General features: G+C 36.7%; 3 protein-coding genes and 1 pseudogene across 3 annotated transcripts; 3 read left to right on the plus strand and 1 right to left on the minus strand.

Moving 5' to 3' along the window:
• Positions 1–659: 659 nt before the first annotated feature.
• On the plus strand, positions 660–17,860 carry LOC122194694 (uncharacterized). Its single transcript, XM_052764604.1, has 2 exons — positions 660–2,784; positions 2,858–17,860. Exon 2 carries the CDS (start codon positions 8,106–8,108, stop codon positions 9,879–9,881), a length of 1,776 nt encoding a protein of 591 aa, XP_052620564.1. The 5' UTR covers positions 660–2,784; positions 2,858–8,105; the 3' UTR covers positions 9,882–17,860.
• A 622-nt stretch (positions 17,861–18,482) lies between these two features.
• LOC111894158 (uncharacterized) lies at positions 18,483–19,151 on the minus strand. The gene is made up of 2 exons (XM_023890244.2): positions 18,695–19,151; positions 18,483–18,574 (listed from the first exon to the last, which is right to left on the minus strand). Exons 1-2 carry the CDS (start codon positions 19,149–19,151, stop codon positions 18,492–18,494), a joined length of 540 nt encoding a protein of 179 aa, XP_023746012.1. The 3' UTR covers positions 18,483–18,491.
• On the plus strand, positions 19,142–23,449 carry LOC111894157 (uncharacterized protein At2g29880-like; annotated as a pseudogene).
• LOC128126694 (uncharacterized) lies at positions 19,661–22,210 on the plus strand. The gene is made up of 2 exons (XM_052764605.1): positions 19,661–21,591; positions 21,661–22,210. The coding sequence occupies exons 1-2, from the start codon at positions 20,946–20,948 to the stop codon at positions 22,122–22,124; spliced, it is 1,110 nt and encodes a 369-aa protein (XP_052620565.1). The 5' UTR covers positions 19,661–20,945; the 3' UTR covers positions 22,125–22,210.
• Positions 23,450–24,828: the final 1,379 nt, after the last annotated feature.

Genomic DNA, 24,828 nt, shown 5'->3' on the forward strand with positions numbered 1-24,828 from the left:
GGTCCTAAGACCTTTTCTCTAGCACCTCCTAGGTGTTAGTAGCGAAGCCCGAAGCACCGGAAAGCCCCGAGTAGAAGAGTTTTCGGCTCAAAAGTTATGCTCGTGTAGATCCCGACTCCTCGCTAAACCCCCAGTAAGTGAGTTATGCATACCATACTTTAAGTATAACTTATGTTTAATTTTATTATCGTTATTATGAACCCATAAACAAGATTTATTAGTGATTCCAAGTCGTTTTACTAGTTGACCTACTTATGGGAGAGGTGTCTAGAACGGTCATATTGGCTTGGTTGTTGGATTTCAGAAAGGCTATATGCCGAAATGGTTCTGTCTCCCAACTGTCCTACCTGACCGATCCTTACTTGATAGATCATGAAAGACATTTTACATAATATTATGTAAAAAGGAAATTATGAGCAATTTTTATATAGTTATAAACTTACAAACTTAATTAAATAAAATACACATTCATTACATAACGTTTGGGAACAAATACATTATATAAAATATTAAATATAAAACTTATTCCCTTCACACTTAAAAATGACAGCAAATTTATGGTTACTTCTAAAATTTGTTTTGAACAATTACACACTCAAAAGAAAGGGATTCTTGCACTCCACTGTCTTCTTTCCTTCCCACGTTTTTTTTTCACATGTATTATATAGCTCACACTCCTCAACTACTGATAATATAACAGCTCACACTCCTCAACTAATGATCATATAACCGATTCACAAACAAAAACAAAAGAGAAACAAAGTCACCCCATTGCTGTTTTCCTTGCACCATCGAAGATCTCTTCCCCTGTCAACCATTTGGTTCCCTTCATCAATTTCGGTCAAAACAAGAACGAAAAAAAAAAGAGTGAACAAGAAAGAACAAGGAACGCCCCATGTGAGCTGCTACTGCCGTCAGTTCCTCCCACCGAACCACCTCCTTCCTACTCCCTGTTTGCAGTGGGCATCCACCATCGATACATCCATATTGTTGCATTTCGTTCATTCTTCCCTTAGTTTGATCGAGCTCTTTTTCGTTTTCCTTTCTCCCAGTCGAACTCAATGAACAAAACACTAACCTGAAGTCTCTAATATCCTCCCCTTCGTACCTCATGGCTGGAGTAGAAGAAGAACAGATTCACTGCTTCGTCTCTTTCCTTTTCTTCGGTCCAACCAAGCTTCGGAGGTTCTCGTACTTGCTTGACTTCGGTCGGCTACAAGATGCACGAACCAGGAAGGTTCCTTGGAGATCGCCTCCTTCCCTTTCCACCCCACAATAATCTGCCGGACGAGAAGAAGAAGCCTCGCTGCCTCTACTTCCCATCTCTCCTTCGGCCTCGACAATCCCCAGAGATATCCTCTGCGCCATCGATTAGAAAGAAACGGATTAGCCGCCTGCGAGATTCCTCATGCCTCCGGTCTTCTTCGTGGTCTCCGACATCCGAGGAATCGGAAGCAGCGCCGACGAGCCCTTCGCTTCTTCCACTCTTCATTCGTTTGCCTCGACTCACCCCCGATCCATTCTATTTGTTCCATCTGCAAATGACGCAGACGGGAGGGTTTAAAAGCCCTAATTTAATTGACGTTTGGACCATTAGACAAAAATGGTCCCTCTATGAGAATCTTTTCCATAAAAACCCTAATCCCTTTTAAATTCCTTCAAAAATGAAAATAATGAACCCTCCTTTGACAAAACATTTAGCAATCAGTCCGATTCTGTCAAGAAGTTACATACCAGCCCCTATAATTTGTTCAAGTTAAAAATCAGTCCCTCCTTGATATATTTTAACCAAAAAAGTCCTATGTTGGCTACAATAAATTACCAAACAGCCTCCAATAGTTTGATTTGTTGCAAAACGGTCCCGAGAATACTTTAAAGTTCAAGAATGGTGGATTTGCGATTCACAAGACAAGTTTCTTAAAAGAATCCGAATTCGGACAACTCGAACACACGCTTCAAGGGTGAGTCCTTACGGCCCTTTTTCAACATTTTAATTATTTCGGAGGGGGAGGGGATACATGCACCTATATGTTTTATTTATACAAATATATTATCCTTTATGCGAAAATAATATAAATATAGTTTATAAAAATGTTATTTAAAATTTTAACATCTTCTTACAAATAACTAATATAAACTTTTCGTATACATATTATGGATTTTTTATCGACTAGTCCACACGACAAATATTACATGATACAAAAATATATGATTTTTATATGACATTGTATATTATGACAAGTACGTTATAACACTTTATGGTATTTCAATGATTCAAACTATTACTATACATGTATATTTATATGTTTATATGCATAAAGTTTATACATGTACATATGTTCATCAATTTGAAACATTCATTTTTTTAAAGGCGAGCACATTACACTTTTAGATATATATCAAACATACTCGACTTTTATAAACTTTATACAATGATATTCATTACGCCTAGAACTTACCCACAAGTAAGTTAGGGCTGAGAGTTATTCACAAACTTTTTAGTTGAAAACTTTTTAGTGAGACGTTACGTGATTCATTACCTGAGTTTAAACATTAAACATACCCAAACTACTATAATCGTTAATATTCGGAGCGAGATACATATGTATATATCTATATAGGGTTGACATCCCCATCTGCGGTTGCTAGCTACAACCTCGACTAGTGCCAAAATGTGTAATTTAGTCTCTTCTTCACCAAGTTGATGGTTTCGCTAGAGAAATGTTGAAATTGTCTTATGATGTCCAGAGATTTGAAACATTGTTAACTGACATTCAGGAAAAGGTATTCATCACTCAAAATTATATTCAACAAACCTTTAAAAGGCTTCTTTGTAAGATGTATATTGATTTCGCAGAATTTCACCTATAAGATACCGCTTGTTGGATGGGATGCAATATTAGACCTCGTCAATTACTTTTTACGTTCCACTTATCTCTACAAAAGTGACGTTTGTCAAATAACTCTTCTGCGAAATGAAGTGTTTTGAAAAACATGTTTTTACCCATTTATCCCTACATGGACTTTTTGACGCATATATCACTAACCTATGAAATAAATAAAAAACAAAATATGCCAAACAAATACATGATGCTTTTTTCGTTTCAAATGTTTCACATTTTTTAGATATATCCATTAAACAAATATTAAAAATCAAGTGAGTAAACATTAAGATGTTTCACATTTTAGAAATTTGAATGTAAGATTGAAAAAACAAGTAATATACTTTCATATTAATTTAATTTCAATGCAAAGACAAGAACCGTTAAAAGTCAATGAACTTGCTAAGAAAATAAAAGAAAAATAGGCAATCTATTGTTTAACTATGTGACATTCCACATCATTAAAAAGAATCCAAAAAAAGTCATTTTTTGCTAAGTTTAATGCTATTAATGATATTCATTTCTAGAACACTTCTCTACAAATGAGCTACAATGTAAGAAAAAAATTCAATATCATCTTAAAATAATCTAAAATAATAATTGTATAAATGTACAATGTTGTTAATGATTTTTTTTTTTTTGCAAATTTCTGTACTAAAAACAATTTTTTTTATCAGAAAGCTGTCATATCAATGACCTATTAATGAACATTTACAAGTATATATTACATAAATGGTGCACTTGTGAACAAAATTACATAAATGGTCCATATTTGAGAAAAAAAAATACATAAATGGTCTACATATGAAAGAAAATAAACATGCACTTTCCATTAGCAAAATGTTTTCAAAAAAGAATTATCCTATTACTGAGCTCTAACGTTCAAAATAAATAAAAAACATAAAAAAATAAAAAATCCAGGCTAGCTAAAAGGAGTACGAACTACATTACCCATGACTTACAATTGAGAGCCATAGAGTTTGTCTTAAAGATTTAGAGACACTACCTCTAGGGAACGAAGTGTGTCGTGTTCGCCAACCACAAAAAGCCTCCCAACAAATCTTTGACCAGAAGGAGCTTAACATGACATAAAAAAGTGTGTTAAGTTGCAAAATGATTACGAATGTGAAATTCGTTAGCATCTTGGTAAAATAAATGTTGTAGTAGACGCTTTAACCAGGAAAGAACAAGCAAAGCCACTTCGTGTAAAGGCTCTAACCCTAACCATCCACTCAAACTTCACCACTCAAATTTGTGATGCTCAACGAGAAGTAGTCAAACCCAATAATATCATGGAAGAAAAAAACTTCGTGGAATGGACAAACGGTTCAGCCTCAAGGAAGACGGAACACGATATTTAATGTTCACCCTAAAGTTTGGTGAAGTCAAGAGTCTAGTTCTAAACAAAGTTGATAAATCAAGATATTCAATGCATCTCGGATCAGACAAGATGTATCTCGATCTCAAGAAGCTTTATTGGTGGTCCAATATATAGATAGAGATTGCCACCTACGACAGTGAGTGCTTAACTTACTTCAAATACAAATCAGAGTACCAAAGCCGTCTGGTATACTACAACAACCGTCAGTCCGGATTAGAAATAGGAATAGATGACCATGGACTTCATAATGAAGCTGCCAAGAACGTCAAGTGTGACACCGTCTGGGTAGTGGTTGACTGTTTAACCAAGTCTGCCTATTTCCTAGCTTCAAAGAAACTGACGAAATGGAGAAACCTACAAGGACCTATCTCAAGGAGATACTCCGTTAGCTATAAGGCACACTGGAGATACTCTACTTACTGGCCTTAAGGGTAATCAGGAAACAACGAAGAAGATCGTTAAGATAAAGGAACAATTGAATGCCGCACGTAGTCATCAGAAAAGCTATGTTGACACAAGACGCAGACCCTTAGAATTCAAAATAAGAGGTCGTGTTCAACTAAAGGTCGTAGTATAGAAAGGTGTCGTTAGATAAGCAAAACGAGGTAAACTAAATCACTGTTACATCGGACCTATTCAAATTAGGTTAAGGGTTGGTCCGGTGGCTTACAAACTCCAATTACCTCAAGAAATCAACAAAGTTCACAACACCTCCCACATATATAATTTCAAAAGTTTCTCTCTAATAAGAAGCTTGTCTTTCCCCTTGATGAGATCCAGGACAACACTCAACTTCACTTCGTGAAGGAACCGATGGATATCATGGATCGAGAAATCAAAAGCATCAAACAAAGCCGCATACCTGTAGTAAAGGTCCGATAGAACTCTCGCAGAGAGTCGGAGTTTACTTGGAAATGCAGGGATTAAACAAAACAAAAGTATCCGCAATTTTTCAGCGGTGCTCCCTCCACTATTAGAATGAAATACTAGTAGAACAAAATGATAGTGGGACAAAATATTCTAGAACAAAATAATTTCGGGACGAAATTCCCTTAATGGGGAGGTAATGTGACGTCCCGGAATTTAGGTCATAGACTGTTAACGGTCAAGTTCACAGTAAATCTCTTTGTAATTTTATTCATTGAGTTTTAGTACAACTAATGTAAATAAATGAGTTATTTCAACTATTATAAGATAACAGATGGTATCTTACATCAAATTTATTAATTTGGCAAACAAATCAAACAACTTAAGCGACAACCTTAGGAATGCATATGAAAAACTAAATTTTTTTTATTAAGTAGTTTTGAGCAATGCGAACACTGTAGTCTAGTAGTGTAACACCCGTGTTTTTCGGTTAGGCATTAATGACGATGTAATAGTCTAGGGTAACCTTTGTAACTCATTTTGAAATAATAAGAATGTATTATTTGAGTATTATGTGTTTTATGCTTAATTATGTGGCCTAATTGAATTAAGAATAAAATAAGCGTAAAAATAAAATGTTAGATAAGACCTATCTCGATACATGAATACGTAGTGATCGTTACAAGGTTTCTGAATATATAAAGAATGCTGAAATTTGAGTTATAACGAAGAAGTTATGACCTGTCGAAGTTTCGCGACAGAACCGACACGATGTTGAATGACGTAAAATATGAATTTAAGATCGAGCGGTATCTAGCCTTAGTGATCTAAATGAAAGTCGTAGAATACGTTAAACCGAGAACATACATAAAATGAACGTCTAAATTTGACTTCGTATGAGGAATTTATGATTTTTGTAAGTTTTGACTTAGCGGTATACGGCCCGAAGTTCGGATATGAGGTTGAGTGGTTTTTAGCCGAAACAATCTAAATGAGAATCGAAGATTTCGTCGATAGTATTCCAACGCTAAAAAGACAGACGAAAATGGACGTCAGGTGAAGAAATTATGATTTTCTAACGGAGTTTTCCTGTCCCGGCCTACTAAAAATAATATAATAAAAATAAAATTCAAAATTAGCCGACGGAGTCTAAACGGAAGTTGTAGAGCATAATCTCACCTACACGTGGATATAAAGAACATCAAAAACATAGCTCGTATGCGAAAGATATGAATTTTTGAAGTTTGAGGCACGCATACCGAAGCTTATCCGGAGGGAACGCCCCGCGTTCGTTTTGCTTGGCCTCGGATTGGCCACGTTGCGCTCTAGTCGCATAGCCATCACTTCCGAAGTTCGTAAGCCATGACGCTCCGGAACGCGCTGCGTTCGGAGGGTCAGCCTCCCCCCATAAATAGAATGCAAGTTCTCCGGGATTTGTTGCTCATTTCTTCTCTCTCACTCCTTATTGCCTCATTTTGCATGCAATTTTTACCCCTGAAGCCCCGGTAACATCCCGACACCCGAAGCGAGTCCCGAAGCCCCGAAGATCCTGAGAAGTAAAGTTTTTGAGCCGTAACTCTGCCCGCGAGAAGCCCGGTTTTTGTGCAGATCTCCCGGTTTCACCGAAGAAATACTATTGTTAGAGCCGTAGTGCTGTCCGATCATCTTCTTATCAAGTGAGTCTATACTCCTTTTCTTCTAACACATAGATACGAAGTAGTCTCTACAAAATACGTGTTATGTGTTTGTATATTATTTGCTTATTTGAAATAATTGTCGAATGAATGATTTGTACAAGTTTTAAGTTGTATATAAATGTATATATTTTATCTACTAATATGTTGTGTAGAACATGGGTAGACAGTTGTTGTGTGATGAAATAAAATGATGAGAGGCGTCGTTGTCGATGTTGTTGTTGATCTAGTCATCTAGCAGAGTATGGATGACGACCACAGACTCTTTCTAGACTGTCCAGTGGAACGCTGGCAGGTTCATAACCTGTAGGTGTTGTGAACGATGTGTTCACCGGTGTACTCTATCCCCCTCATGGTTGCCTTTAGGACATCTATTGTTGAGGAAACCCCTTCGCAGTAACGTCCATCCCGATGAAAAATCCTAAATTAGGTCCCTTGTGATAGTTGTTGTTTTAGGGACGTAAAGTGAGGATAACGGGAATGAGTAATCGGGTTATTGTTGGTTGGTGAAATTAAATATAATTATTTATTATGGGTTGAAAACCCTATATGCTCACCAGGCTCCCAAGCCTGACCAACTCAATCTTATTTGCATTACAGTTAGTGGCGCGAGGGCATAAGATGGATGAATCATCAAGATGTTTTGTTTATAGGCCTGTAGTTGTATATAACTGTTGTAAGGCTTATAATATGCCGTTTATGCTTTTGTGTCTGTATCGAAACATGACATCCCGAGTTTTGTTATATATAAAAATACATTTTTTTAAGGATGCTTTGATAAATTTTATTTATCATATTTTGTTTTGGGAACAAATTTCGCAACTCTTTTAAATCAAAGGATTACTCTGAAAATTATTTTAAAAGCATAAATTAAATTGGTCTTTTCTGGTCGTGATTTTGGGGATTTCGCAGTTGGTATCAGAGCATTAGTTTAAGCGAACTAGGAATTTGTAGGATTTCTAGACTTGAACTTAGAATGTCAAGTGAAGATTGTGAGATGAGTGTTTGTCATATTTTAGACACGAGCACTAGTTTATTTTATGAAAGTTGCCTAAAATGCTTTTATGTGCTAAATGTTATATGTTTGCCATATATGATATCATTTGTTCGGATCTACGGTTTGTTGTCAATCGGATATGGAGACCTTATGTGTTTAGGATTCTAAGCGTATGACGACGGTATTAGAACTAACATGTAAACATTTCAGAGTGATGAGGATGATTTAATTATCTATCATGATCGAGGATATATATTCATCTTAATTAGCGTGTAGATCAAAAAATGGTAAGAACCAGGAGTAGCATTGGAAACGCAGATGAAAACAGGAATCAACCACCTGTGATTGAACGAGTACCTGTTGTAGCAGCAACACCTAAGCCAATGATAATGGCTAGGGTACAAGCGATGATCCTAACGATGTTGGATTGCCAAATGGAAGAAACTAGATGTCTGCTTCAGCAGAATCGCGAAGAACCTTCAATGTCGATTGAACAGCCCGAATTGAATGAAGGGCATTCGGAAGGAGGAAACTTCAGTGGGACTGTTGGTCAAGCCAACCCACCAATTGTTAGGAAAGTCAACCAGGATGGAGGAAATAATGGGTGTGGGTGCAAGTACAAGGATTTCATGGCATCCAAGCCACCATGTCTATCCGGAAGCCCGACGCCGGTAAAAGTTATAAACTGGATCTCTGAAATGGAGACAATATTCGAGAGTTGCGAATGCATCAAAAGACAGAAGACCGCTCTTGCGATCCCTATGTTGAAATCTGGAGTGTTGAGTTGGTGGAAGCTATTAACTAACTCTATGCCCAATGGAGAAGCAAGCAAGGTGTCTTGGGAAGACTTTGTGGTGCAACTCAAATTGCAATACTGTTCCGAGCATGACCTTCTGGAAATCAATAATGAGTTTCAGAATTTGAAGAAGGGAAAATTGAGCGTTAATGAATACGCTGCAAGTTTCACAGAAAAGATGAAGCTTATCCCATACCTAGTACCAACAGAACTCTCAAAGGTCAATAAGTTTGCCCTCGGACTACCAGCAGAATATGGTCCAATGGTTAAGCAAGCAACCACATTGAAAGCCGCCATCTGGGCTGCTAGAAATGTTGAGACCCAGATCAGGGAGAAGGGTCTGGAGATGTCTAAGGTTGGTGAGAAGAGGATGTTAGATGGACCTTCAGGGTCCAACAAGAAAAGTAAATTCTCGAAGTCTAGTTCGAGAGGAGGTGGAGGAGGCGAAGTGAAATGGTGTGACAAATGCAAGAAGAAGCATCTTGGGAAATGTGGCGGGGAAGCCACATGCTTCAAATGTGGGAAGCCAGGGAACTATGCCAACGAATGCACCCTTACCAAGAAAGTTTGCTATGTTTGTGGTGAGGAGGGGCACATCTCGAGGGATTGTCCGAAAAAGAAGGAGGCAACAAAACCCAATATTCTGCCAAAGCCGAAGGCGAGAGCCTTCCAGATTACCTTGGAAGCTACTAAAGATGAAGCTGATGTCGCTTCAGGTACCTTTCTCGTAAACAAATTGCCTGCCCAAATTTTATTTGATTCTGGAGCCAACTACTCCTTTATTTCACATGAATTTGGTAGAAAACTAGTTTTGTCTGTCGATAGACTAGATAATGCTTTATTAGTCGAAGTTGCTAGTGGCAACTTTATACTTGTTAGCCATCGCATGAATAACATCTTGATTGATTTGAATGGGAATAAGTTCCACGAGGAATTATTTCCCATTGAGTTGAATGGTTTCGACATCGTGCTGGGAATGGATTGGCTTAGCGCCAATGATGCCGAAATACTATGCAAGAAGAAGATAGTAAAAGTAAATCCCCCTGGGAAAGAGTCATTTATGGTGTATGGGGACAAATGCAGAGTAAATTCTAGAATCATTTCTCTAATGAAAGCCAGAAAGTGTTTAGCCAAAGGATGTACATCATATTTGGCATTCGTGATTGATGCAAAGAAGGAGAAAAAGGAGATGCAGAGCATTCCTGTGGTGTGTGAGTATCCGAAAGTATTTCCCGAAGATCTTTCTGAATTACCACCTGATTGACAAGTAGAATTCTGTATTGACTTGTTACCAGGAACCACGCCAATAGCAAAAGCACCGTACTGATTAGTACCAATAGAGATGAAGGAGCTGATGATGCAACTTCAGGAGTTATTGGACAAATGTTTCATTAAGCCTAGTTCATCACCCTGGGGAGCTCCGGTGTTATTCATGAAAAAGAAAGACGGGAGTATGAAAATGTGCATCGATTACAGAGAGCTGAACAAGGAAACAATAAAGAATAGATATCCGTTACCAAGGATTGATGACCTGTTCGATCAACTACAAGGTTCAAGTTATTTTTCAAAGATCGACCTAAGGTCAGGATATCATCAGCTGAAGGTGAGGGAGCAGGATATCGAAAAGACTGCATTCAGAACACAATATGGACACTATGAGTTTTTGGTTATGTCGTTTGGACTAACCAATGCTCCAGCAACATTCATGGATTTAATGAACAGAGTTTGTAATCCGTTCCTTGATAAATCTGTGATAGTGTTCATAGATGACATTCTGATTTACTCGAAAATCCAAGAGGAGCATGACAGACACTTGCGAGAAGTGTTAGAAGTCTTGAAGAAGGAGAAGTTGTATGCTAAGTTCTCCAAATGTGATTTTTGGATTCGAGAAGTCCAATTCTTGGGTCACGTGGTCAACCAAGAAGGGATAATGGTTGATCCAAAAAAGATTGAAGCTGTGATGAAGTGGGAACAACCAAAAAGTCCCACAGAGATCCGAAGTTTTTTGGAATTAGTTGGATATTACCGAAGGTTTATCTAAGGCTTTTTTTTCGACCGCTACTCCATTAACAGATTTGACTAAAAAAGGAGCTACTTACGCTTGGAGTGATAAGCATAAAGAAACATTCGAGTTGCTAAAGAAGAAGCTATGTGAGGCACCGATTCTTTCTCTACTCGATGGAGTTGAAGACTTCGTTGTCTATAGCGATGTGTCTGGTGTTGGGTTGGGTTGTGTTTTGACCCAAAGAGAAAAGGTGATAGCATATGTGTAATGCCTGTAGACCCGTGCTGGTTAATTTAGAGATAATAGGGGTCAGAAACGAATTTTCTACAAAAGATTATTTAGAATAAATAATCTTAACCAAGTTGTAGAATATGTCTCAAGGGTTCCGTACATATAAAGAACGCCGAAATCCGAGTTATAACGAAGAAGTTATGGCCCGTTGAAGTTTTACGGCAAAACCGGCACGACACCGGGAGATGTAAATAGTGAATTTACGATGGAGGACTTTTTATCCTTAGTGATCTAAATCATAGTTGTAGTATACGTTAAACCGAGAACATCCATAAAAAGAACACCCAAATCTGACTTTGTATGAGGAAGTTATGATTTTTCTAAGATTCGGCTTAGCAGTGCACGGCCCGAAACACGAATTTTAGTTCGAGTGGTTTTTGGCTTACACGACCTAAATGATAGTTGAATATCTCATTAATAGGAACTCAACAGTAAAAAGACAGACGAAAACGGAGTTCGTATGAAGGAGTTACGAATTCTTCGCGGTCATTTAACAATCTAAACTCCTCCTACTGTTAAATTTACAATTGGTCGAGAATTAGCCAATGGAGTCTAAATGAAAGTTGTAGATATTGTTTTTACCTACGCGTGGAAAAAAAGAACTTCGAAAACGGAGCTCGTATGCGAAAGTTACGGGGTTTAGAAGTTGGCAGGGTGCTGCTGCAAAAGGAGTGACGTGGATGAATATGAGCCTAGGCTTTCTCCCCAAGAAAAGCCATCAGGTGATGACACCTGGCACCGACTCGGTGAGTCAGTGAACCGAATCAGCGAGTCCATCAGGAATTCAACCTATAAATAGAGGTGCCGGGTTCCATTCATTCTCACACCTTTCCAAACTATTCTTTCTCTCTCTAGACTCTCTCTAGCCCCCTAACCCCCCCTAAAAGCCTAGGTAAACCCCCTAGCACCCGAAGGAAGCCCCGAGGCTCTTAGATTCCCAAGAAAAGAGCCTTTCCGCTCGAGAACGCTGCTCCAGCGAAGCCCGGTTTTCGGGAAAACCCGCTGTAAGTGAGCTACGCCTACCCTATCTTTAGTATAGCTTATGTTTCAATATAGTAAGGTTATTAGGGCCTTATAATAAGTACTTGGGCTATTATTATGGGTTACATAAGTATTGTTTAATGATTATATAATAGTAATAATAGCCAGACTATTAATTAGTCTTGGTAAATATTAGACTAAACTCTAGTGGTAATGATACTAGGTTTTGTCCGAGGAAAATTGTGTTGAGAGTAACGAAGCGCTGTCTGAGTACCGAGTCACTACCGTATCAAGTGAGTGGATGGTCCATTTCATCTTACACATATACTACGTGCCATGTGTGCATATTATCTGGATACTTGCTGTCTATGTTGGATGAATGATTTTATACATGTTTTAAATGATTTAAACTATATATTTATTTTATATCTATAAATATGTTGGGATAAAACATGGGTAGATGAAATAAAATGATGAGAGATAGGTGATGATAATTAGGTGAGGATAGATATGTGATGATGAATTGGTGATGTAGGATGAAAGATACTATAACCTTGTCCGACAATTTGGAGATGTAGTCATCTACCAGAGTATAGATGGCGACCACGGATTGTCAAAGACAACCCCGTGGAAACACCAGCAGGCTCATAACATGTAGGTGATGAATTACGAGTTCAGGCGATGTTGTAACTACATATTGATGCAATGATACTCTAACCCCTTACTATGAACTACGAGTTCAGGCAATGTTGTAACTACGTATTCATGCGATGATGCCCTAACCCTTGTTGGGCACGAATTGAGGGAGTAATCCCTGATTTAATACTGTCTATGAGATGTAGGCGATGATATTTAGGGAGAGTCCTTAGGAACAAACATATAAGGATATGCGATGTAAGGAGATGATAGGTAAATATGATGTAGGAGACGACCCTTAGGATAAATCCTTAGGGAAGGTACTTAGGAATAAAGAAGATAATGGGGATGGGTAATTGGGTTAATTGTTTGATGATTAAACATAATAATTATATTATTGTGGGTTGAAAACCCTATGGACTCACCAGGTTTCCCAACCTGGCCACTCAGTTTAATTGTATCACATGTGTCGATATAAAGCTACACTAAACTGAGAGATTAAGGAGATGTAAATCACTAGTGATAATGAATGTAAGTTCTGTTTATGCTTATGTTTCTGTATGGACGATGCCATCCCAAATGTTTTAAAATGAATAAAAGTACTTTTCTTCGGAAATACTTTGATAACGTATTTATCATGTTTTACTGGGAACAAATTCCGCAACATTTTTATTAAAGGAGGTACTACGATTTTTATAAAGCATAAAAAATCAGTCTTTTTTGGCCGTAAAAATGGGGATGTCAAAATACGCGTCTCGACAGCTGAAAGAGCATGAAAAGAACTACCCCACTCATGATTTGGAGTTGGCAGCGGTAGTATTTTCTCTAAAGATATGGAGGCATTACCTCTGTGGCATGAAGTGAAAACTTTTCACTGATCATAAGAGTCTCCAATATCTCTTTAATCAGAAAGAATTGAATATGAGGCAACGACACTGGCTAGAGTTACTCAAGGACTACGACTGTGAGATACTTTATCACCCCGGTAAAGCAAATGTCATTGCTGATGCTCTCTGTCGGAAAGTCAATCTTGAAAGAAGAAGGCCAAGAGCGTTGAGAATAGAAGTTGTATCGACAATTATGGAAAGTATAAAGAAAGATCAAGAGGAAGCTTCTGAAAAAGAATGACTGGAAAGAGGAACGTTTGGGCAAAACGTTGGTGTTTGGAACAAACGGTCATGGACTGAAGGTATTCCAAGATCGTATTTGGGTACCTAAGTCAGGAGGAATAAGAGATCTTCTCATGGAAGAAGCTCACAAAACCATGTACTCAATTCATCTCGGTAGCACTAAAATATATAGGGAACTAAAACCCTATTACTGGTGGCCAACGATGAAGCTTGATATTGCAAAGTATGTGGCGGAGTGTGTGACATGTGATAGAGTCAAGGCACAAAATCAGAAACCATACGGGAGTTTAGAACCTTTACCTGTGCCGATGGGTAAGTGGGAAAACATTGCCATGGATTTTGTCACTAAACTGCCCAGAACAAAGAACGGTTACGACATGATTTGGGTGGTCGTAGATCGCTTCACTAAGAGTGCGCATTTCATATCAGCCAATGAGAAATGGTCTATGGATAAACTTGCGAATTATTACGTGAAAGAAATTGTGAGGCTTCACGGTGTTCCGTTAACGATTGTGTCAGATCGTGACAGTCGTTTCACCTCGCGATCTTGGAGAAGTCTACAAGAGGAATTGGGTACCAAGTTGTGTTTAAGTACAACTTACCATCCACAGACTGATGGTCAGAGAGAGCGAACGATACAAACGCTTGAAGGATATGCTGAGAGCATGTACTCTGGAATTCCAAGGTAACTGGGATGAACATTTACCTTTGGTAGAATTCTCCTAAAATAATAGTTTCCACTCGAACATAAAGATGGCACCTTATGAAGCTATGTATGGACAAAAATGTCGTACGCCATCTGGTTGGCTTGAGGCTGGGGAAAAACAGTTTATGGGACCGGAGATAGTCCATCAAACTACTGAAAAGTTGAAGATAATTAGGGAGAGAATGTTAGCAGCTGAGGATTGTCAAAAGAGCTATGCTGACAACAAGCAAAGACCGATGACTTTTGAAGTTGGAGATTCATTTTTGCTTAAAGTCTCGCCGTGGAAGGGACTTATAAGGTTTGGAAAAAGGGGAAAGTTAAGTCCAAAGTTTATTGGACCGTTTAAAGTTCTCCAGAGGATTGGGAACCAAGCTTACAAGTTCGAATTACCCGAAGAACTGAATGGAATTCATAACACTTTCCATGTGTGTTATTTGAGGAAGTTCACGGGAGAAGTTCCCGACATAATTCCAATTTCTGAGTTAAGAATTGACGAGAACAAAAGGTTAATTGAAGAACCAGAGGGAATCATTGACTGAAAGACTAAGTAGTTGTGACGCAAGATGGTCGAATTAGTGCTTGTCCGATGGAAACATACAAATGGGCCAAATCTCACCTGGGAGACGGAGTGTGACATGATGAGTCGCTATCCGCTTTTGTTCGTTGATGTGTGATTTCGGGGACGGAATCGTCCTAAGGTGGAGAGAATTGTAACGCCCATGTTTCTGGGCTAGGCATTAATGGCGATGTAATAGTCTAGGTTAACCTTTGTAACTCATTTTGAAATAATAAGAATGTATTATTTGAGTATTATGTGTTTTATGCTTAATTGTGTGGCCTAATTGAATTAAGAATAAAAATCAGCGTAAAAATAAAATGTTAGACAAGACCTATATCGATACATGAAGACGTAATAGTCGTTACAAGGTTTCCGAATATATAAAGAATGCTGAAATCCGAGTTATAACGAAGAAGTTATGACATGTCGAAATTTCGCGACAGAACCGACAGGACGCTGAATGACGTAAATATGAATTTAAGATAGAGCGGTATCTAGCCTTAGTGATCTAAACAAAAGTCGTAGAATACGTTAAACCGAGAACATACATAAAAAGAACGTCTAAATTTGACTTCGTATGAGGAAGTTATGATTTTTGTAAGTTTTGACTTAGTGGTATGCAGCCCAAAGTTCGGATATGAGATCGAGTGGTTTCTAGCCGAAACAATCTAAATGAGAATCGAAGATCTCATTGATAGAATTCCAACGCTAAAAAGACAGACGAAAATGGACGTCAGATGAAGAAATTATGATTTTCTAACGGAGTTTTCCTGTCCCAGCCTACTAAAAATAATATAATAAAAATAAAATTCAAAATTAGCCGACAGAGTCTAAACGAAAGTTGTAGAGCATAATCTCACCTACGCGTGGATATAAAGAACGTCGAAAACGGAGCTCGTATGCAAAAGATATGAATTTTTGAAGTTTGAGGCACACATACCGAAGCTTATTCGGAGGGAACGCCCCGCGTTCAGAAGGGGGACGACTCATGTTCGTTTTGCTTGGCCTCGGATAGGCCACGTCGCCCTTTTGTCACATAGCCATCACTTCCGAAGTTCATAAGCCATGACGCACCGAAACGCGCTGGATTCAGAGGGTCAGCCTCCCCCTATAAATATAAAGCAAGGTCTCCGGGATTTGTTGCTCATTTCTTCTCTCTCACTCCTTATTGCCTCATTTTGCTTACAATTTAAACCCCCGAAGTCCTGGTAACATCCCGACACTCGAAGTGAGTCCCGAAGCCCCGAAGATCCCGAGAAGTAAAGTTTCCGAGCCAAAACTCTGCTCGCGAGAAGCCTGGTTTTTGTGAAGATCTCTCGGTTTCACCGAAGAAATACTATTCTTAGAGCCGTAGTGTTGTCTGATCATCTTCTTATCAACTGAGTGTATATTCCTTTTCTTCTAACACATAGATACGAAGTATTCTCTACAAAATACGTGTTATGTGTTTGTATATTATTTGCTTATTTGAAATAATTGTTGAATGAATGATTTGTACAAGTTTTAAGCTATATATAAATGTATATATTTTATCTACTAATATGTTGGGTAGAACATGGGTAGATATTTGTTGTGTGATGAAATAAAATGATGAGAGTCCTCGGTGTCGATGTTGTTGTTGATCTAATCATCTAGCGGAGTATGAATGACAACCACGGACTCTTGCTAGACTATCCAGAGTTTGGCAGGTTCATAACATGTAGGTGTTGTGAACGATGTGTTCACCGGTGTACTCTATCCCCCTCATGGTTGCCTTTAGGACATCTATTGTTGAGGAAACCCTTCGCAGTAATGTCCATCCCGATGAAAAATCCTAGATTAGGTCCCTTGTGATAGTTGTTTTTTTAGGGACGTAAAGTGAGGATAACAAGAATGGGTAATCGGGTTATTGTTGGTTGGTGAAATTAAATATAATTATTTATTGTGGGTTGAAAACCCTATATGCTCACTAGGCTCCCAAGCCTGACCCACTCAGTCTTATTTGCATTACAGGTAGTGGCGTGAGGGCATAATATGGATGAATCATCAAGTTGTTTTGTTTATAGGCCTGTAGTTGTATATAACTGTTTTAAGGCTTATAATATGCATTTATGCTTTTGTGTCTGTATTGTAACATGACATCCCGAGTTTTGTTATATATAAAAATACATTTTTTTAAGGAATGCTTTGATAAATTTTATTTATCATATTTTGTTTTGGGAACAAATTCCGTAACTCTTTTAAATCAAAGGATTACTCTGAAAATTATTTTAAAAGAATAAATTAAATCGGTCTTTTCTGGCCGTGATTTTGGGGATGTCACAAGTAGTACGCGTTTCCCTGATTCCGAAAATATAAAGAACGTCCAAAATGGAGTTCATATGCAAACGATACGACCGTTTTTAGAATCCAAAACTTGTATTATACTGATTTTCTTAAAAACTGTCAAAACCGTTTCTAACCGTTGAGGGACTTGCACAGCTCAAATGGAAATTCCGAAAGCATTTTTAGTCTAAGGTTATTGCCTACTATTTAATTTCAAATTTGAAATATTTTTGATAATAAAATATTTATCAAATTTGAAAAATCATTCGTTTTCAGATTATTATTCGTGAAACCTTAAACAGTTGATTTCGATATAATTTCAATTATTGGTAATGTATCCCGGAATAATATATATAAATATATAAACCCAATCTGGTTGATGAAAATTTTGAAGATGGAAATGACACAATATTTCAAAAATTGGTGCATATATTCATATTTAAGGAAACATATTTTTATAACGATTAAAGATTTAATTGGTATATGGTAACCCTATTAAAGTGACAAACAATTGTAGACAAAACTAATAAACTGTATTATTATTTATGCAGACACGATTAAATAATTATAAGAAATAAGTTAATAAAAATTGAGGAAACTTTAACCTTTAAGCAGATTACTATATAAAGTCATATAAATTTGATGTTGTGTGAATTTATGTACATATATTATGGTCATATAAAATATAAATAGAAAAATATATTGTAAATAAATAATGCAAATTTTACATTGGAAGAAAATACGTTGCTATAATGGACGATAAAAAACTCAAATTGGATGAAAATTCATAAAAAAAAAAAGATTTACTATTATTATTATAAAAAATAAAGGCATATTACATAATATTAAGTAAAAAGGAAATTATGAACAATTTTCTATATTTATACAATTACAAACTTAATTAAATCAAATATACATACATTACATGCGTTTGGGAGCAAGTACATTATCTAAAATATTAAATATAAAACTTATACCCTTTACACTTAAAAATGACAATGACAGCAAATTTATGGTTACTTCTAAAATTTGTTTTGAGCAATCACACACTCAAAAGAAAGGGATTCTTGCACTCCACTGTCTTCTTTCCTTCCCACGTTTTTTTTTTCACATGTATTATAGCTCACACTCCTCAACTAATGATCCTATAACTGATTCACAAACAATCAAACAACAATTAAAAACTCTTGAACATAAAATTGATAGAGATTCAAAAGAGGTTGAGGAACTCTTCCTGTTTTCTTTCTGTTCGGTCTCCGTTTTCAGTTTTCAAATCCAGTTGGATATAGAATAACCAAAGTCACCCCATTGCTGTTTTCCTTGCACCCATCGAAGATCTCTTCCCCTGTCACAAACAAACCCAAACAACCATTTGGTTCCCTTCATCAATTTCAGTCAAAACAAGAACAAAAGAGAAAAAAGAAGAGAAAAGAAAATATTGAACAAGAAACAACAAGGAACTTACCTGTTAACGATCGAGTAACCAAACGCCCCATGTGAGCTGCTACAGCCGTCAGTTCCTCCCACCAAACCACCTCCTTCCTACTCCCTGTTTGCAGTGGGCATCCACTATCGATACACCCATATTGTTGCATTTCGTCCATTCTTCCCTTAGTTTGATCGAGCTCTTTTTCGTTTTCCTTTCTCCCAGTCGAACTCAATGAACAAAACACTAACCCGAAGTCGCTAATCTCCTCCCCTTCGTACCTCATGGCTGGAGTAGAAGAAGAACAGATTCGCTGCTTCGTCTCTTTCCTTTTCTTCGGTCCAACCAAGCTTCGGAGGTTATCGTACTTGCTTGACTTCGGTCGGCTACAAGATGCACGAACCAGGAAGGTTCCTTGGAGATCGCCTCCTTCCCTTTCCACCCCACAATAATCTGCCGGACGAGAAGAAGAAGCCTCGCTGCCTCTACTTTCCATCTCTCCTTCGGCCTCGACAATCCCAGAGATATCCTCTGCGCCATCGATTAGAAAGAAACGGATTATCCGCCTGCGAGATCCTCATGCCTCCGGTCTTCTTCGTTGTCTCCGACATTCGAGGAATCGGAAGCAACGCCGACGAGCCCTTCGCTTCTTCCTCTCTTCGTTCGTCTGCCTCGACTCACCCCCGATCCATTCTATTTGTTCCATCTGCAATGCTCCTGAGTATCACTTAATGAAAGAAGAGAACGGAAGTGTGAGGATTTGGAAGGAAAGAAGAGAAGTTTGGGTGCTCCCTAGTTTTTTTTTTGAAGAGAACAGATTTGTGAGGATTTGTATCGTTCCAAACTTTCCTCCCAAAATGGGCGGAATTGGAGAGAAAGAAAACGGCTGGAAGATAAAAGGTTAGATTATGACGAAAATACCCTTTAGCCTAACAATAAAAGGATATGCTCCCTGATTCTACCTGATTGATCAGCTTCTGCCTCGTCTTCTTCTATGTTACAAACACCAGGTACCCAATTTCTTCTTCAACTGTTCTTCTTCTTTCTTTCTTTTTTTTTTCTTCTATATTCTACCTGATTAGGCTTCTGCCTTATGTTTGTTACCCAATTTCTTCTTATTTGTGTTACGCCTTCTGCCTTCTGTTATGACTTCTGCCAATTTTTTTTGGTTAGACTGTGTATCTGTGTTGTATTATAACACTAATTAATCCCATCCAATAACAAATCACTCGATGCTATGCAAATATTTAAGGTAAAGTTGGCCATTTCTGTTGTAATATATACAAGAATGAGTGTAATAATGTCTGTCACATATTTAGAATAATAGCAAAAGCGTTGAAACTACAATTGAAATGTTCAAAATGCTTACAAATTTTTTTTATCAATGGGAAATTGTAATATTTTGTCCCTCCTAAAAATTGTAATATTTTGTCCATCTTTTGTTCATAATAGCAGAGAATTTATACCTGTTTGTTTGTACGGGTAATACCCTTAACTTGAAATGTTCAAACTGCTTACAAGTTTAATGTTAATGTCATTATTGTTTAAGAATTAAAAGGATGTGAGTATGTTATAATGAATGTCTATTACGGTTAAGTAGTAAAGCAAATACTGCAATATTAATTAATTTTATTATTGGTAATGATATAATTACTGTTTTTCTGAAGCTAATTACATGTTATTTTTTGAAGCTAATTACATGTTATTTTTATCAGAATGACTGTTTTGCCCCTGGATTACATTCGATAAATCAGAATGATTGTTTTGCCCCTGGACTACATTCAATAAATCAGAATGACTGTTTTGCCCCTAGATTACATTTAACTTTTATAACAAAAAAAGTTTATTAATTATTGGTAAATTTTATAATTACTGTTTTTTGAAGCTAGTTACATGTTATTTTTTTGAAGCTAATTACATGTTATTTTTATCAGAATGACTGTTTTGCCCCTGGATTACATTCAATAAATCAGAATGATTGTTTTGCCCCTGGACTACATTCAATAAATCAGAATGACTGTTTTGCCCCTAGATTACATTTAACTTTTATAACAAAAAAAAGTTCATTAATTATAATTAATAAATCAACTCTTTATAATTACATGTTATTTTTATCCATGTTGTTTAAATTTAACTCAAACTATTTGATCATGTATCAGAAAAAGGGATTAGTTCATATATAGTCCTTATGGATACTCTGGTACTCAACCCTGCTTATGCTTTATGAGCCCGACAATTGCAAGTCGTTAACTTGATTTGCTTGTTGTTGACTTTTATTACACAACGTAATATGGCCAACAAAAATCGGGTTAGGTTACCCACTAGAAAAGTTAGTTTAGAAAGACAAGTTGTACGGGAAGAGTTGCTACACAATCTTTTAGAAGGTGGTCAATATCGTGACCTTATTCGTATGAGTGAAAATGCTTTTAGGAGATTGTGTGAAATCTTACAAACTGTAGGTGGTCTACGACGTACGCAACACATGTCCGTTGAGGAACATGTTGCTAGATTTTTGCATATTGTAAGTAATGATTTGCGAACTCGGTTTACCTCGTGGATGTATCGTCGCTCTAGATCTACAACGAGTAGGTGCTTCCATAGAGTATTACGATCGATTATAGCAATAGTAGGTATTTATATTCAGCAACCTACAGGTGATGTTGTCCCGACAGAAATTCAAGAAAGTAGGAGATTTTATCCTTTTGTCAAGGATTGTATAGGGGCACTAGATGGAACTCATGTTCTTGTCCATGTGCCTAACAAAGATGCCCCTAGATACCGTGGTCGTAAGGGATACCCGACAATAAATGTATTAGCTGCTTGTACATTTGATTTGAAGTTTACGTATGTGTTAACGGGTTGGGAGGGTACTGCATCAGACTCGAGAATAATAAAGAACGCATTTACTAGAGATGATAAACTACTAATTCCATCAGGTAATTTATTAAACAAATGTAATTTCAATATCTAATATTTTTCAATAATATTGATTAAGCTCTTTATAGGTAGATATTGTTTACTAGATGGGGGTTTGCCTCATACGAATAAACTAATGGTGCCATATAGAGGTGTTAGATATCATTTAAAAGAGTACTCCATGCGTGGTCCACAAAATTCTAAAGAGTTGTTTAATCTTCGTCATGCTTCCTTACATAACGCCATTGAGCGAGCTTTTGGTGTCCTTAAAAGAAGGTTTCCTATCATTCGAAGTACAATGGAACCATTTTACTCTTGTGAAACACAATCTATCATATTTTTGGCATGTTGTATTCTACACAACTTTTTATTAGATGAAAACCGCGACATAAATCTTGAAGATGAGGTGATACAGGAGATCTTAAACGGACGACAAGAGAAAGATCGTCGTAATTCAACAGAAACATATGAGGATAATACTAGGGCAGATCAACTAAGGAATTCAATTGCAAATGAAATGTGGGCAAATTATTTGGCACATTCAAACAATTAAATTAATATGTAAAACTAGTTTCATATTGATGCATTTTGTTTTCAATTTCACATTTTAGTGAGGATTGGTTTTTGAGATTAATTATGTGTTTTACCCTTCATATTTTTCATTAGTATTATGCTTCGTATTGTGGTCTAACAATGTATGATTCTTTAATTTTTATTCCTATGTCCAAAGTCACCATGAGCAAACAGGAAGCTAGTGGTAGTGAAAAGGAACAAGTTAAATGGTCAAATAAGATGGATTATGCGTATATCAAAGCAATGATTAAACAACAAGAGATAGGCAATAGGGTGAATGGTAGTTTCACACCAACTGCATATGCTCAAATGGTTGAGGAGTTGAACAATGAGCATCAAATGGATATTACCAAAAGTCATTTGAAGAATTGCTACAAAACCTTAAAAAAACATTTTTCGCAATGGTACGATTTGTTTAGGGGAATTTCATTGAGCGGATTCTCTTGGAATTCAACTACTCAACTAATAGAAGCGGAGGAAGAAGTATGGGATAATTTAATAAATGTAAGTGTTCCTTTTATGTATATATTATTTTTTTTAAATATTTTATGTTATCGTTTGCAATATTAATTATTTTTGTGTTGTTAAACAGTCAAAAACCGAGGCTGCGTTGTTAAGGACAAAAAAGATTGCAAACTTCGATGATATGTTGGTATTATTTGAAAGGGATAGGGCATCTTGTGCACATGCTGAAACGGGAAAAGAAAGAAATGACCGATTAAATAAAAATGAGAAAATTCAAGTTGAAACAATTAAAGAAGTTGACGACTTGTTAGCTAACAATGAAATTCATTTGGAGAACGAATATGTTGATCTTGATGATGACATTCAAGGTGTTATTCCAACTCCGTTTTCACAAGGGCAGTCTTCAGGTGCAAAGAAGTGTAAGAGTAAAAAGAGGAAATTTGAAGAAGAAGAAGAAGAAGAAGAAGAAGATTTTAACTCAAAGATAATGAAATCGGTTGATAATGTGGCTGGTGCTATTAGGGAGGGTAATGTAATATTTGATAGAGCTTATCCTCGGGAGTATACATGGGACGAAATTTATAGAGAACTGGAGTTGGTGATTTGGAACCCCATGAATTACCGAGGGCTCTAAATTTTTTGGCAGCAAATCAAGCAAAAGCTAAGACATTGTTCAGTTGTCCCCTTCAGATACGGATGTGTGTCCTCAAAGATATGATGGGTGCACGTGATGGAATAACCTTGGGTGATTGTTACTGGATTGATCTTATGCGTTTATGATTTTGGTTTTTTTTTTTTTAAGTTGTTTTTGGTTTTTGTTTTGCATCTTGAAAACAATTGAATAACATGCGGTTTTCCTTTTTTAAAAAAGTTGTTTTGTTAATGTTTTAAGTAGACGGGGAGGAGGGGAGAGTTGGTTATTATTATTATTATTTTTATGGGGGGGGGGGGGGGGGGGGTTAGAATGGATGTGGGGTTGTAAACACTTAAAATATTTACTTAATAACATGAAGGGTATAATTGTCTTTTTTTTTTATTTTCTTTTCTTTTCCTTTCAACTCAGGAGCACCTAAAATGAATACTTTCTTTTCCTTTCTTTTGAACTCGGGAGCACGGAATACTTTATCCTTTCCATTCCCTTTCTTTTCTTTTCCCTCCTTGTTCTTCCTTTCTTTTCTTTTCTTTCCTTTAATGAACTCAGGAGCAGGGTGCAAATGACAAAGACGGGAGGGTTTAAAAGCCCTAATTTAATTGATGTTTGGACCATTAGACAAAAATGGTCCCTCTATGAGAATCTTTTCCATAAAACCCTAATCCCTTTTAAATTCCTTCATAATGAAAAAAATGAACCCTCCTTTGACAAAACATTTAGAAATCAGTCCCATTCTGTCAAGAAGTTACATACCAGCCCCTATAATTTGTTCAAGTTACAAAATCAGTCCCTTCTTGAATTATTTTAACCAAAACAGTCCTATGTTGGTTAAAATAAATTACCAATCAGCCCCTATAATTTGTTCAAGGGTGAGTCCTTACGCCCCTTTTCAACATTTTTGTTATTATTATTATTATTATTATTTTTTTTTGGGGGGGGGGGGGGGGGGGGGGAATACATGTGCCCATATGTTTTATTTATACAAATATATTATCCTTTATGTGAAAACAAAATAAATCTAGTTAATAAAAATGTTATTTAAAAATTTAACATCTTGTTACAAATAACTAATATAAAATTTTCGTATACATATTATGGAATTTTTATCGTGTCCACACGACAAATATTACATGATACAAAAATATATGATTTTTATATGACATTGTATATTATGACAAGTAAGTTATAATACTTTATAGTATTTCAATGATGCAAGCTATTACTATACAAGTATATTTATATGTTTATATGCATAAAGTTTATACATGTACAGATGTTCATCAATTTGAAACATTCATTTTTATAAAGGCGAGCACATTACACTTTTAGATATATGTCAAACATACTCGGCTTTTATATACTTTATACAATGATATTCATTACGCCTAGAACTTACCCACAAGTAAGTTAGGGCTGAGAATTATTCACAAACTTTTTAGTGAGACGTTACGTTATTCATTACCTGAGTTTAAACATTTAACATACCCAAACTACTATAATCGTTAATATTTGGAGCGAGATACATATGTATAGATCTATATGGGTTTGACATCCCCACCTGTGGTTG

Source organism: Lactuca sativa, chromosome 6, assembly GCF_002870075.4.
Source record: "Lactuca sativa cultivar Salinas chromosome 6, Lsat_Salinas_v11, whole genome shotgun sequence".
NCBI classification, from domain to species: domain Eukaryota; kingdom Viridiplantae; phylum Streptophyta; class Magnoliopsida; order Asterales; family Asteraceae; genus Lactuca; species Lactuca sativa.